Consider the following 14,602-nt stretch of genomic DNA (forward strand, 5'->3'; position numbering starts at 1 on the left):
AGTGCTATGATGAATAAATGATTTTCCATGGGATTCTTTCTTTTGGCCCCTGATCTCCTTGAGGTCTGAGCCTATCAGTGTGAGCTCTAGGCCAAAAGGGCTCAATCCCTGTTTTTGATGTAACTAAAAACAATCACTGAATGCCTTGTGTGGGATGTGATTTCACTGGAGTTTTGTTTTTGTTTTTCCCCTGAAAAAGCAAAACTTACTTTCAGTTCTCCTTCTGAAGTGGAGACTGGAGACCTAGAGAGGAAAAACAAAAGCAAATAAAAAACAGATGGAGGCTGGCATCCCTCATCCTCCACCTGCCCTATGTGTATTGGTATACAACTGTAGACAGGCTCATCAATCAATCAATAAGCATTTATTAAGCTATAACAGACACTCTTCATACAGAGACCTTTATGAGTTAGTCTCTGCCCTTGAAATATTTAGATTCTATTAGGGGAAACAAGAGGCACATGTATTTTTTGTTGTTGTTCAGTCATTATTCAGTCATGTCTGATTCTCCTTGACCCCATTTGGGGTTTTCTTGGCAGAGATACTGGAATGGTTTACCATTTCCTTCTTCAGCTCATTTTACAGATGAGGAAACTGAGGCAAACAGGGTTAAGTGACTTGTCCAGGGTCACATAGCTAGTGTCTGAGGCCATATCTGAACTCTGGAAGGTGAGTCTTCGTGACAACAAGTCAGGCTCTCTATCCATAGTATATAGAAACCTATTCCCACTTTTCTTATTGTTAAAACAGGCAATATGGATGATTTGCCTCTCAGGGATGTAGGGATGGCATGCTGTAAATATTAAATTATTATACTGAGGGCAATTAAAAGGCAATCTGGCATGGTAGATAGAATACTGGTCTTGGAAAAAGGAAGATAGGGATTTAAATCTTGTCTCAGTTACTTACTAGTAGTTACATGAATAAAAGCAAGTCCCTTAACATCCCTTTCCTCAGAGAGATTAGAATAATAATAATAGAACCAATCTCACAAGATTATTGTGAAACTGAAGGATTTTGTGAATCTTAAAGTGCTTTATAGATATGAACTATTATTTTAACTGCAACAATTATATGATCTCTGATCCAGCCTCACATCAAACTCTGTCTCTTTGGCTCTTATGATAAATGAAAGTTAGAGTTGGTTTAGATCGATTGGGAATTCTTTTTTTTTCTTTGCTTTTTGGAGGGCAGTTGGGGTTAAGTGACCGGACCAAAGTCACATGGCTAGTAAGTGTGTCAAGTGTCTAAGGCCAGATTTGAACTCAGGTCCTCCTGACACCATACCACCTAGCCACCCCTGATCAGGAATTATTAACCTAGGGTTTGTGAACTTCATATTTTAAAAAATATTTTTGATAACTATATTTGAATGCAATTTATTTCCTTTCTAATCTTTATGCATTTTATTTAATGCAGTTAAAGAGCTGTTTCAGAGAAAGTGTCCCTAGGCTTCACCAGACTTGTCACCAAAGTTATCTGAGTCACAAAACAAGGTTAAAGACTTGTTGGACGAGGTGATGGCTCCTTATAGCTTTCAAATCTGTAATCTTCCTCGTAGAATCACGTACCTACTCATCTAAACCTTACACAGCAGCACTCCTATATCCTATATACCCATACAAACGCATATGTATGTGCAGTATTCATATGTGTTATTGTCAATAGAAAGACCAAAAACAATCGAGCACTAGCCAAGCTAAACAAATAAAAATGGGAGATTTCTTTTCAATAATCATAAAAACTGTTTTCTGTCCTCTTAGGGGTCAGTCCATTTTCAGTCCCCCTGCCCTTAGGGAAGACCTCTGCTATTCTGCCAGTAGTTTCAGTGACTTCCCCTTTGCAGGAAGACGTGCTTCCCAACATCCCCTTCACCTTGGGTTCAGTTCCATTTATACTTCCTCAACTCTTTATCTGGCCTGGGGTGACAAGGCTGGGGCCAACGGCTGTCCCAGCACGTGGCAGCTTGTGTCCCTGGAAGCCTGGGACATCTTTTAGACAATTTCTCTTATTGACAGAGAGTTTTGGAGAACGGTAGTCTATTCTTTCAAGCTGAGAAATCCCAGCCTTGTTTGAAATTTTACAGTCCAATTCCCTATATGGTTTCCAATCTTTCCCACCCCAATCAAAAGTTACTCTTGGTCCTTTAGCAGAGGTGGGCCATTCCTTGGCTGGCTGACTTGCTTTCCTACAGCAAACCTTGAGAAAGCTATGGTTAGGCCCAGGGAATCATGATGAATGGGTTGTGATAAGCATGCCAGGAACTGCGGAGTCATTACAAAATATCTAACTAGTATTGCCAAAAGTTTTCAAAAGAAATGTGGAAGCCTTAGTTGAACTAAACTGAAAAATAACAATCAAAGGATTTTGAGATGGAAGGAACCTCAGAGATTATCCCACCAAGCCCACTTGTTTTACAGAGAAGAAAACAGATTGAGAGAGGAAAACATGCTTGCTTGAGGTTATGTAGTGCCAGATACTATACAGGAAAAGGCAAAAACTGTCCCTGCCCTCAGTATGTCCAGTAGGTTCTAGATATCAACAAGGTGAATTGGAGGTGATATCAGGGGGCAGACATTGGTTGGTTGGTTGCTTGGTTATTGTCCTTTGTTCTTGAGGAAGACCAAAATGGCATCACTATGTCAGGATCAATGTACAGTGTGTCCAGTTGTGGCCAATCAGACCAACATAAGCTAGGAACACTCTACCCCAAGTTGGACACCAATAATCCATATACTAGCATTGAAGGGTACCAGGAAAGGCTTTTTGCAAGAGGTAGGATTTTAGCAGACACTTGAAGGAAGCCAGGCAAGGCAAGAGACAAGGAAGGAGAGCATTCAAAACATGGGGAACAGCAAGTGAGAAGGCATGGAATGGGGCAATGGAGAGATGTGCCTGAAGAATGGTAAGGAAGCCTAGTGAGATATGAGATTAGAAAAGCAAGGTGGAACCATTTGTTGAAGAGCCTTGAATGCCAGGGTAAAGAGTTTATATTTGATCTTATAAACAGCAAGGAGTCACTCTAGGTTCTAAAGTAAGGGAGTGACATGTTGAAAACAGTAATTTAGGAGGAGAATAAAAGCAGTAATTAGAAGCATTTTAAGAGAGGCTTCTGATTCTGGTGATTCTTGGATTCATTTATGAATGTTATCTCCAGGTAATGTGCTGAGGCCATCCGCCAGCCTAGGGACGTGGCTATTCTAAATGTAATTCAGACCAGGAAAGTTTTGTCTCAAAAAATATAGGTTAAGGAAAATCCACATATCAATCAACTAAGATCATAGGTTTGGTTCACGTGTGGGCCAGTTACCTTTCCAGCTAAAAGAAAGATGATGGATCCTGTGCTCAGAGACTTAGAACTGGAAGAAACCTTAGAGATAATCTAATCCAGCCCCTGTATTTTACAGATGAGAAAAATAAGACCCAGAGACGTAGAGTGGTTTGCCCAAGGTCATGCAGTTAATTGTAGGGGCAAGATTTGGACTTAGGTCTTCTGATTCCCCAGTAGTCTGACCCTTCCATGTACGTAGGAGGAAAGTGCATGACTTGCCCCAGGTCACAAAGATAACATCCCTCTGTTCCATCCACATTTAATCCCAACCAGGTGCCTCATGATGAATACTCTTGGTTTCAAGGAGTAGACTGGACAGTGTGGATAATTCAGCGTAGTCCATATTCGCCACCAGAAGCAAGCCTCAACTCACTTTCATTGTCCAGTGGCAGGAGAGTCTTTGCAAAGGAAGTGACAGGATGTGCCCTATTCCCATTCAGGGCTTCTGGTCCTCAAGGTCTCAGCATTGGTATCCTCCTTCACTCCTCACTCTTCTTCGCTCCACTTGTCCACTCCACATTGATAAATCAATGAGTCCAACAAAAATTCATTAAGTGCTTGTTATGTCCCAAGCCCTATCCGAGACCCCAGGACTATAAAACTAATTATAGAAGCTTATGTAAAATACAGGGCAGCTAGGTGGCACAGAGGAGAGAGTACCAGGCCTGGAGTCAGAAAGACTCATCTTGGTGAACTCAAGTCTGGCCTCAGATACTTACTAGCTATGTCACCCTGGGCAAGCCACTTAACCCTGTTTGCCTCAATTTCCTCATTTGTAAAATGAGCTGGAGAAGGAGATGGCAAAGTACTCCACTATCTTTGTCAAGAAAACCCTAAATGGGGTCAGGGAGAGCTAGACACAGCTGACCGAACAACAGCACAAAAATGTAAAATAGATGCCATGTAAGTACAAGATGGTTTTAGCAAGAGTAGCAGTATTTGAGGGTCAACATGGGGAGAATCAGGAAAGGTATCATGTAGAAGGTAGTGCTGAAGCTAAGTTTTTGTTGTTGTTGTTTTTGCTTTTTGGAGGGTAATTGGGGTTAAGTGACTTGCCCAAGGTCACACGGCTAGTTTTTGTGTTAAGTGTCTGAGGTCGGATTTGAACTCAGGTCTGACTGACTCCAGGGCCAGTGGTCTATTCACTGCGCCACCTAGCTGCCACCCAGCCGCCCCCACTGCACCACCTAGCCACCTCTGAAGCTAAGTTTTAAAGGAAATGAGGGGTTCTGTGAAGTAGAGGTGAAAAGGGAGAACATTGCAGGCGTGATATGAGTGAGAAGAGCCAGTTTGGTTCCATGGGTGGGGAATCAGTGGCCTTGAGGCCACATGTGACCTTCTAGATCCAAACGTGGCCTTTTGACTGAATCTATTCCAAAGGCCACACTTAAGGATCTAGAAGACCGCATGTGGCCTCAAAGTCTTGGTTCCCCAACCCTGACTAAACCATAGGATTAGGGAAAAGGAACAAGGTATAATGAAGTGGGAAAGGTAGGTTGGGACCAGGTTATGGAGATTTATAAAAAAATAAATACAAGATAAATTTGGGAATGAAGTGATGGGGGTCAAGGAAAGGTCTCATGTAGAAGGTAACACGTGAGTTTTGAAGGAAAGTCAGGATTGTAAAAGGTACAGATGAGGAGGGAGAACATTCCAGACATGGTTGATGACCAGCATAAAGTGTAGAGATAGGAGATAGCATGTTTATATATGAGGAAATAGCAAGGCCAATTTGGCCAGACCTTAAATACATGAAAGGCCAAGCCTCTCAACAAGGGATGGTTTGGGGGCAGACTTCTTTCTGCACTGCCCCACCAGGATTAAATCTGGTCCATGTAAGTTCAGAGCTTGGACTGCTGCACCATGGGTTAGAAATGAATTTGAATATATACTTCACTATAATGTGTTACAGAAAAGTGAAGCCAGTTTGGTTTGTAAAATTTACCATGGAGAGGTCATATGTCTAGAGTCAGGAGTCTGACTATATTGGGGAAAGACTTTCATGGAACTGCTTTTTTTTTTTTTGAGGTGACTAAGATGTTTGGTAATGGTTGTGAGGAGCGCTTGTCTTTATTACAAGGGAAACTACAATCCTCCTTTTTCTGCCAAAATATGAATACTCTTGTGGTATTTCTAAAGTCTTTCTCCCGAGCCTGCCCCTCTCACAACTCAGATACTTGGGCCATGAAGCAATTCTTTAAGCTCTCCTACTATTACCAAATGACAAGGAATTCACAGTGGGTATGTGCCTATGCTTGTGTTTTGTTTAAACAGTGTGCCTGAGGATTGAGAAGGTGTCTTTGAGGTTAAGAGTTTTGAGTGAATGCCTCAGTGGTGCCCAGATAAATTTAGTTCCAAGTAATTGTCAAGCTGAGAAACAGAACCATTTTCATTTCAGCTCGGTCTTTTGAACATCTACTATGTAAGCATGAGGAGGACTTGACACTCTCTCTCTATCTCGTTTTCTCTCTCTCTCCCTCCCTCCCTCTCTCCCTCCCTCTCTGTCTCTCTTTCTATCTCTCCCATCCTCCCTTTCTTTTTCCCCCCTCCCTCTCTCTCTCCCTCCCTTCCTCGCTGTCTCTCTCTGTCTCTCTATCTCTTTTTCTCTCTCTCTCCCTCCCTTCCTCCCTCCCTCCCCCTTTCCTCTTCTCCTACACCCCTCCTCCATCTTTTTCTCCCTCCCTTCCCCCATACAAGGTATTGAAGAGACTATAGCAACTGAGGGGTTAAAAGAAAGGTCATATGTAGAAGAAGGTAGCTCTTTACTTGGACTTTGAAGGAAACAAGGGTTTCTTAGGGGCACAGATGAGAAGGCAGAGCATTCCAGGTATGGGAGATTGCCAGAAAAAAGGTGCAGAAGTTCCTTCTCTCCCTTTCTCTGTGTCTCTGTTTGTCTCTGTCTCTGTGTCTCATTCTCTGTCTGTCTGTATCTCTCTGTATGTCCCTCCCCCTCCCTACTTTCTCTGGGGAAATTTCTTAACATCTCTGAACTTCAGTGTCCCCATCTGCCCAATGGGGACAATATCTGTGGTAGCTCCTCTTTTAGCAGGTTGGAGTCCATATAAGATAATGGGTGTGGAACTATGACCATCCTGTCCCTACTGCCTGAAGGCCAGGTGCATTGGGCTTCATTCCTTCCCCAGAGTTCTCCAGTTCTCTTAAGGGGTTTGGGATGTGTCTAGTCTCTTCCAGTCGCTTAAATCCCCACTGATTGTTTTCCCAATTTTAGGAGATCCTCTGCACCTCAGTTCCATTTACAAAGGAATATTTATTTCAAAGGTTTAGAAAAAACAAATATACAAACATTTCCTCTAACACCCTATAATCCTATACCACCGCTGCATTGCCTCATTCTCCATAGAGAAGGGGATTAAGTTCACAGTTTAATTTAACTATGGTCCCACTAAATTCTAAATCCAAAGCACTAGAAGCTTTGCTTCTCAAGGCTTCCCTGCTCAGCTGGCAGTGACCTTCAGCCTGGAATCCTGCCTTTAAGGTCATCATGGCTCAGACTTCCAAGGTCTAGTGGTGGCATTTCAGGTGTCAATGATGCTTGGAAGCCAGAGAGGCTCTAGGGGGCCATTCTGCTTACATGGAAAGCTGCTCCACATAGAAACAACAGCTCTGATTTCACTCATTACCAGTAAAAAATATTTATAAACTGAAATACGAATAGCAAATTTCTTTGACACATTTGCTGGGTTTTCATCATTTCTTCTCAACACTCACCATGCAGTCACCCAGTTTCTCACCCATCGTATTGGTGACAAAACTGGCAGAATAACCTGTTTTCCTGACCCCTCCCTCATTCAGTATTCCTTCTTTCCTCATCTGTAAAACTCTTCGGACTGAATTTCAAAGACTTCTCACAATTTTCCACCCCACATTTCCAGTCTCCAACTTTCTCTCCAGACAAACTGAAACATTCTCTGCTCTCCGGGCCCCACCCCCCACTCTTTATCCTGATATTCCCTACCTTCATGCTTTTGTTCATTCTTTTCCTTAGGCTGAGAATGACCTTCCTCCTGTTCTCTACCTGTTGCATTACCCGTGGTGTTATTGTTCAGTCTTTTCAGTCATGTCCATCTCTTCCTGACTCCATTTGGAATTTTCTTGACAAAGATACCAGAGTGGTTTGCCATTTCCTTTCTCCAGCTTATTTTACAGATGAGAAAACTGAAGCAAACAGGGTCAAGTGACTTGCCCAGGGTCACACAGCTAGTAAATAGCTGAAACCTGGTTTGAATTCAGGAAGATGAGTCTTTTTGACTCCAGGCCAACACTCTATCTATTGTGCCACCTAGCTGCCCTTGTGGGATTATTACCCAACCTTTGAAGCCTAGCTCAAATGCTCGTGACTACAGGAAGCCTTCCCTGATCTCCAGGACTCCCTTTATATAATATAATAATAAATATTATATAATAAATTAATAAAAATAATAAATAAATTTATATAATATAACAGCCCTTTAGTCAATCATCAAGCTGACCCTGTGCTAAACACTAGGGATATGAAGAAAGGCAGTCAGCAAGCATTTATTGATGGCCTACTATGTGCCAGAACAGTGCTAAGCTCTAGGGGTTCAAAGAAAGGCAAAAGACAGTCCTAGTTCTCAAGAAGGTCACAGTCTAATGGGGGATGTAACAGGCAAAAAAACAAGTGCCAACACGACTGTTTGCAAACCTACTAGGAAAGGTACCAACGCCAAAGCAGCCCCTGCCCCCCAGGCACATTCTAAGGGAGGAGACCACATATAGAGAGATCACTGGGAGCATCAGAAAGCTGTAGGGAATCTGAAAGGGGAAGGCCTTGGCAGCTGGGAGGGCCAGGAAAGGCCTCTGCAGAAAATGGCCTTGGAGCTGGTTCTGGAAGGAAGCCAGACATTCCTGCTGCCCTCATCTATTCCTCGGGTACTTCATGTCTTCTGTATTTACCTGTGCTTGGGGCCAGCTGCCTTACAAGCTCCCTGGGTACTGTGAGTCTCTCTGATCTTTACTGCTTCCCCTAGCTGGTAGCCCAAGGTTCTACCAACAAGAGGCAGTTAATAAGTGCATGCAGACCCAAATACAAACCTTCTCCCTCTTGGCAGCCATTAGGAAGGAGCCTTGGCCATGCTTTGCTAAGGCAGCAGATCGGAAGGGCTAGCAAACAGGGACATTTTCTCCCGTGTGATGGCTGTTATACTCCAACTGCAGGCATTAGTTTGCTGTGTCAGCACATTTTGGAGCTAGTCCCTGCCCTCTCTGGAAGTCGGAAACTGGGTCACATGCTGGAGAGGAGAGAGTTGAAAATATTTCCTGCTCCCACCACTGCCCTAAGTGAATAATGTTAAACAATGTCAAAAGTTCAAGTTCACAGATCCCTCAGAAAAAATGTCCCACAGACCCTCTGATTCTTTGTTTGAAAAGAATAATAATAATGAGAAGATTTCTCGTTTCCTTTGGAGGGGACATGCTTTCTGGTGCCCTGCAGTGTGTGACTCACACTGATCATAGATAGGCACTGAGCTTCTTATGGGGGTAGAGCCTGCTGTGGGCCAGGGGCTTTTCAAATACCTGAAATCCTGCAAGCTAAGTCCCGTTATTATTCTCATTTTACAGTTGAGGAAACTGAGGCAGAAAGAAGTCAAGCGACTTCCCCAGAGCCACACTAATAAATGTTGCAGGTGAGATTTGAACTCAGGTCTCCCTGACTCCATACCCAGACTCCCTAGTTGTTGTTCACTGGTTTCAGCTGTTTCTGACTCTTTATGACTCCGTTTGGGGTTTTCTTGGCAAAGATACTGGAGTGGTTTACCACTTCTTTCTCCAGCTCATTTTACAGGTGAGGAAACCGAGGCAAATAGGGTTAAATGACTTGCCTAGGGTCACACAGCTAGGCAGTATCTGAGGATAGATTTGAACTCAGGTCTTCCTAACTCCAGACCCAGGCTCCCTAACGGTAACTCATATTGTATGAGCATGAACTTGGGAGCAGATGAGTCAGAGCTTGACTTATCTCCAGACAAGGCACACACTAAGATAACTCGATTACTGCTTGATCTTAGAATCACAGATTTATAGCTGGAAGGGACCTTTGTATCCAACCCTCGCATTTTACAGATGAAGAAACAGAGACCAGCTCAGGATCCTACACATGACCTGTAAATATCTCAGGCATCAGAGGTGGAATTCAACCCCAGTTCTTCCTGGATCCAAGGCCAGAACCCCATCCATAAGCCATTCTGCCTAGAACTCTGATTTCCTAGGAGTTCTCCTTGCCTCTGCTCTCTCCTGGTTCTCCATTCTTCTCATTGCTGCCAGACAGATAATCCCCAAGTAATTATTTTCCTCAAGTCAATGGCCCCTCCTTGCCCTCAAGGTGAAGGCCCCCACCCCCATTTCCTATTTCCTTCCAAACATGTTTAACTTTTTTTCTTGTTGGGCTTACCATCCCATTTACCTTCTTATGCAAGTGTCATATTCTTTCCAGCTATAGAAAGCAGGTACACAAGTAATTATATTTCTGGGACTTCAGTCTCCTCTACTACTGCTACCCCAACCTCCTTCTGCTTCTCTTATGGAAATGCCTTCCTTCTTCTCAATCCATCCAAACCTGGGCCTTCTGGCAAGGCCCAGTTTCCATAACTCCATCCCCATGTTATTCAGGCCTTCTTGTTAACTTCCTCTTCATCTCATCTGTCACGTATTTGGAGTCTGTACTACACTCAATTCCACATCGTCTTATATTCATAGATGTGGTTTATTTGTGTCCATAATATTGCTGATGGTCCCTTTAAATGTGGACAGCCCTTTCTATTTTTCAGATGGCTTCCACATAACTAATCTGGACTTTGATGGAGAGTGAAGAGAGTGTGAAGCTGACCACTTTGGGCAGTTCTGCCTCTCTTAAATCCAGTTTCCCCATGAGTCAAGCTGTCACCCCACGATGTCATCGGTCTTCTTCATAATGAAGGACAACATAAATAATCTTATTAAGTTGCATAGCAGTCCTGTGAGGGAGGTAATACCAGTGTTATCATTCCCAAAATCAAGATAAAGAAACTAAGACTCAAGTCTCTTCTGAGGAAAGAAATCTTTCTAAGGTCCCTTCCCCCCTTAATATTCTCTGGGTCTCTCATTTAAAAACTGGCCACATAAGAGCTTGATATCAGATGGTATTAGTCTGAAGACATTGTTTCACTATATCTTCAGCCTCTTGAGGGCTGGATATGGGACCTCTCATATTGATGTAGAGTATAGAGTAATTGATAAATATTTGTCCTTTCTGTGATTTGCAAAAACTCTAGTCGATGACCCAGTGGTATCAGAGATTTTTCCCCTGTGTCTGGGGAGGAAGCAAAAATCTTCTGCAAGACATAGGCTTCATTTTGGCAGCAATGGGGAACGCTTTGGGATATCATCTAGTAAAGATTTCCTACCTCAAAGACTTCCCTACTTCAGATTTCCGTGGGATATGACTCCTTATCTAACTGGATATGCCAATTCACAACAAAGCCCCTATCTCATGTCAGAGAATTGTTCACGGTATGATTATTCTTTTGTCTATGCAGGGATTTGAAACTGGATAATATTCTTCTCGATGCAGAAGGTCACTGTAAGCTGGCTGATTTTGGGATGTGTAAGGAAGGGATTTTGAATGGTGTGACCACGACCACCTTCTGTGGAACTCCCGATTACATTGCACCAGAGGTGAGTTCTCTGTCCACAGTGGGCTGTACAGCCCACAAAGGTGTACCAGGTAACGAAGTTTTCCCAGGTACTGCTCTGGCCTTTCTGCTAAAAGGAACTGTGATCACTGTGGAGGTGGGAGTAGAGGAGAAGCCTACTGAACTCAGTCAGAAGTGACCAAAATTGCCAACTGATGACAGGCCAGAACTAAAAGAAACACATCTCCCCTAATGTTCTTTCACTGCTAGACAGCCTATGAAACCAATAAGAGCAAGCAGCTTTATCACACAGAAATCACTAATGATAAATCCAGGACTCTTTATCACCTCAAGGGATTTGGTTTGGATTTTTTTTTCTCCCTTAAAAGCAATAGGACAGGATAGGAAAGGGAAGGGATATTTTTCTGTATGTTTAAGTTGAAAATGGTAACGAAGTTGGTGATTTCATCTCTTTTCAGTGCTTTTAAAAGTAAAAACAGGGGCGGCTTGGTGGCACAGTGAATAGAGCACTGGCCCTGGAGTCAGGAGGACCTGGGTTTGGATCCGGCCTCAGACACTTAACACACACACACACACACACACACACACACACACACACCTAGCTGTGTGACCTTGGGCAAGTCACTTAACCCCAATTGCCCTCCAAAAAAAATTGCAAATAAATAAATAAAAGTAAAAACAAATAAACTTTTCCTAAAGTTTGTGTTTGTTCTCAGTTTCTCCACATCAACCTGGTGGATGGACCAGGGAAACATTGAATTCACTATAGGGTGCTAAAGATCATTTTCAGCATTGTCTATGACAGGTCCTTAAAAAAGAACAATTGGAAAGGGAAACAAATGGGTGTTCATAAGCCCTTCCCTCCCCCCACTCCAAGGATGCTCTTTCAGTCATTCATTTTCAAAGCACTCAGTAGATACCTCATCTAATATGTGAATTCTCTGAAGAGCAGAGAGGACCAGTCAGTCTTTAACTCATATGACCTTTCAGCAAGTGCTCCAGGAAATTCAGGTGTGGGAAGTCAGGAAGCCCCATTCTGGACCCAGCTCCACCACTAATTTACTGTGTAACCTCAATCCAGTCACTGAACCTCTCTGACAGGTTCCTCCTCTGACAGATGGGGAGAGTCATAGGACCTGCCCTAACAGGGCTCTTGTGAAAATGTAAAGGAGATTACCTAGGTGGACTTGGAAAGTACAAGCAGATATACAAACATATGTACAAATAAGTATAGAAATGGAAGGATCTGTGGTCATTAGAAGCAAGGGATAAAAGGAATGAGAGGTGTCATGCTGGGGTACTTGTTGAACTTGCCCCAACACTTTTCTCCTCACTGTATGTCCTATGCTTTGTATGTCCAGCTGCCTTCCCCAGATCTTACCTCCTCATTCACATCCATCTCAGGCTGCTGATTAACCCTGTTTTCCTGGCAGAACCATGACCTGGACACTTCCATCTCTGGAGTCAGTTCCTGTATGTTTTCCCCCAGTTCTAATTCCCTTCCACACTGGGTGTTGACTGCAAAGCCAGATGCCCTCTCACATGATGCAGGCTGTCACCACTTCAGTCTTCAAGAAGGCAATTAGGAAGTAGAGATTATCAGAGCTAAGTCTAGCAGGAATCTCACAAAAGATGGCGCCCCAGAAGAAGTGGGAAGCCTCTGGGAAGGGTGAACAGGGTGTTAGGAAGGATTCAGTCAGATCTACCTGAAAGATAGTGTAAAGTTCACTCAAAGGTCACCTTCCCAACCTACTGGGAGACTTAACTCCTGGCTTTTTCTCATCTAGAACAAGAAAGCAAGCAGGGTAGGCTTCATGGAGGAAGTGGGATTCAGAGTGGACCTACTAGGAAAAGAAGAGATTAAAAGGGTGTCTCTCTTCTTAGTTAAAGACTTTGTTTTTAATAGCCCTCTTCTGACCTTAAGGCTTCATGGTAAAGAAAAAATTAGGTCCTCGTCATAAAAATCAGGGAGCTCTCCCATTTCCAGTGGGGAGCACTGGATGATTATAGAACAAGAAAGTGAAATGATAAAAGTGATGCCTTGGACTTTCCCATAAACTCCACCCAGCCTTTAAGCAGAGCTCTTCAGAGGCAGCTGCTAGGATGGATTTGTATTTTATTTCTTTCTCCTTCCTCTGCCCTCCCTCTGGTGTTGATGCTGTTGAACAAAGAAAGGGGAATGTGCAGAATCAAGAACTTGAAAAACTGGGCAATAGCAGCGTGCTCTCCAGGACCCATGACAACGATGCTTCCACCCCTTCATCCCAAAGCTCTACACTTTGAGCATTTCTGCAGCAGAGGAAGTAAGCTGTGCTGAACCATGCACGTCCTTACTGATCTCCCTTTGTGGGCACCCATTTCATAGTATTGTACGATTGAGAACTGAAAAGATTATGGAATTATAGGACTCCAGACTAAAAGAGAACCTTACAGCTCACAGAAGGCAGTCCAAGAAACCTCAGAGTCCAGTGCTCTGTGCTGTGAGATCAAGGTCAAGGTCAGGGCACAGAATTTTTGTGGAGTTGTTTCAGCCATATCTTACTCTTCATCATCCCATTTGGGGTTTTCTAGGCAGAGATACTGGAGTGGTTTGCCATTTCCTTCTCCACCTCATTTTATAGATGAGGAAACTGAGGCAAACGGGTTAAGTGACTTGCCCAGGGTCACACAGCTAGGAAATGTCAGAGGCCTGTCAGTCTATCCACTATGCCACCTAGCTACCCCCAAGCTATGGAATAGAACAAAGTTAACTATTGTACATGGTAGAGAACCTGTGGCTTTGCCCTTGCTATTACCATGCTCTTAGATATCAAGATAAACGACATAGGAAGTAACAGGCTTACCAGCCAGTGAAGAATTTCGAGCTGACTACATTTCCTCAGATCCCTTTCTTTATTCCTAATTCTGCAACCTGTCAATACTAAATAGGAATGAGCACATTAGGCTGGAGCCAGACCCCTCAGTCCTGCCTCTTCCTTTGCTAGCTTACTGCTCTGGAATCTCAGAGCTCAGCCAGAGACTGGTGCCTCACACTGGGAGGCTTCCCTTGACAGTCCCCACAAGAATCACAAGGACCAGGGACATGGAAGGATGTCCTGTTTTAGAGGAGTAGCTCAGCCCCAGAAAGGCTGTGGGGCTATTACCAAGCCACATGGCCAGACAGGATATGGAGAATTTGGGTCTGCAAACCCTGTTCTAGTCTAAGCTTGACTTCTTCATTGAAGCTTGTTCTTTACTAAGTTTTATAACCTCAGGTACTTCCCTACTAAGTGTTTGGAGTTTAGAACTGGAAGATATATTAGAGATCATCTAATCCAATTCTCTCATTTGCAGACAAGGAAATTGAAACACAAATATTGCTGCTTGTCCATGGTCACAAGGAAACAGTTCACCAGATTCAAATCTAGGCCTTTTGGCTCTAAACTAGACTTCAGAGTTTATGTGTATGCCTAGACCTCAGTTTCCTTATCTGTTAAGTAAGGGGATGGTGGTAAATCATCTATAGCTTCCCTTTCTGCTCTATAGTCTTTGTTTCATGTTCCCAATTCATAATAATTCTAGAGTGGAGGGAACCTGGAGATACCCTTGCATTCATCCCACT

General features: G+C 43.3%; 1 protein-coding gene and 1 long non-coding RNA gene across 2 annotated transcripts in view; one reads left to right on the top strand and one right to left on the bottom strand.

The window, feature by feature from the left end:
• The window catches only part of PRKCE (protein kinase C epsilon), a 657,089-nt gene that overhangs the window by 586,877 nt on the left and 55,610 nt on the right, over positions 1-14,602 (top strand). Inside the window, exon 12 of the mRNA XM_069071624.1 lies at positions 10,885-11,023. Coding sequence (XP_068927725.1) covers positions 10,885-11,023 — 139 coding nt within the window. The remainder of the gene's footprint in view (positions 1-10,884; positions 11,024-14,602) is intronic.
• LOC138148801 (uncharacterized) overlaps positions 1-14,602 on the bottom strand; it is a 124,874-nt gene that overhangs the window by 32,708 nt on the left and 77,564 nt on the right. The gene's annotated exons all lie outside the window — the stretch shown is intronic.

Source organism: Petaurus breviceps, unplaced genomic scaffold (assembly GCF_028583685.1).
Source record: "Petaurus breviceps papuanus isolate PSGF00001 unplaced genomic scaffold, PetGlider_PUasm1.0 90842, whole genome shotgun sequence".
In the NCBI taxonomy this organism is placed as follows: domain Eukaryota; kingdom Metazoa; phylum Chordata; class Mammalia; order Diprotodontia; family Petauridae; genus Petaurus; species Petaurus breviceps.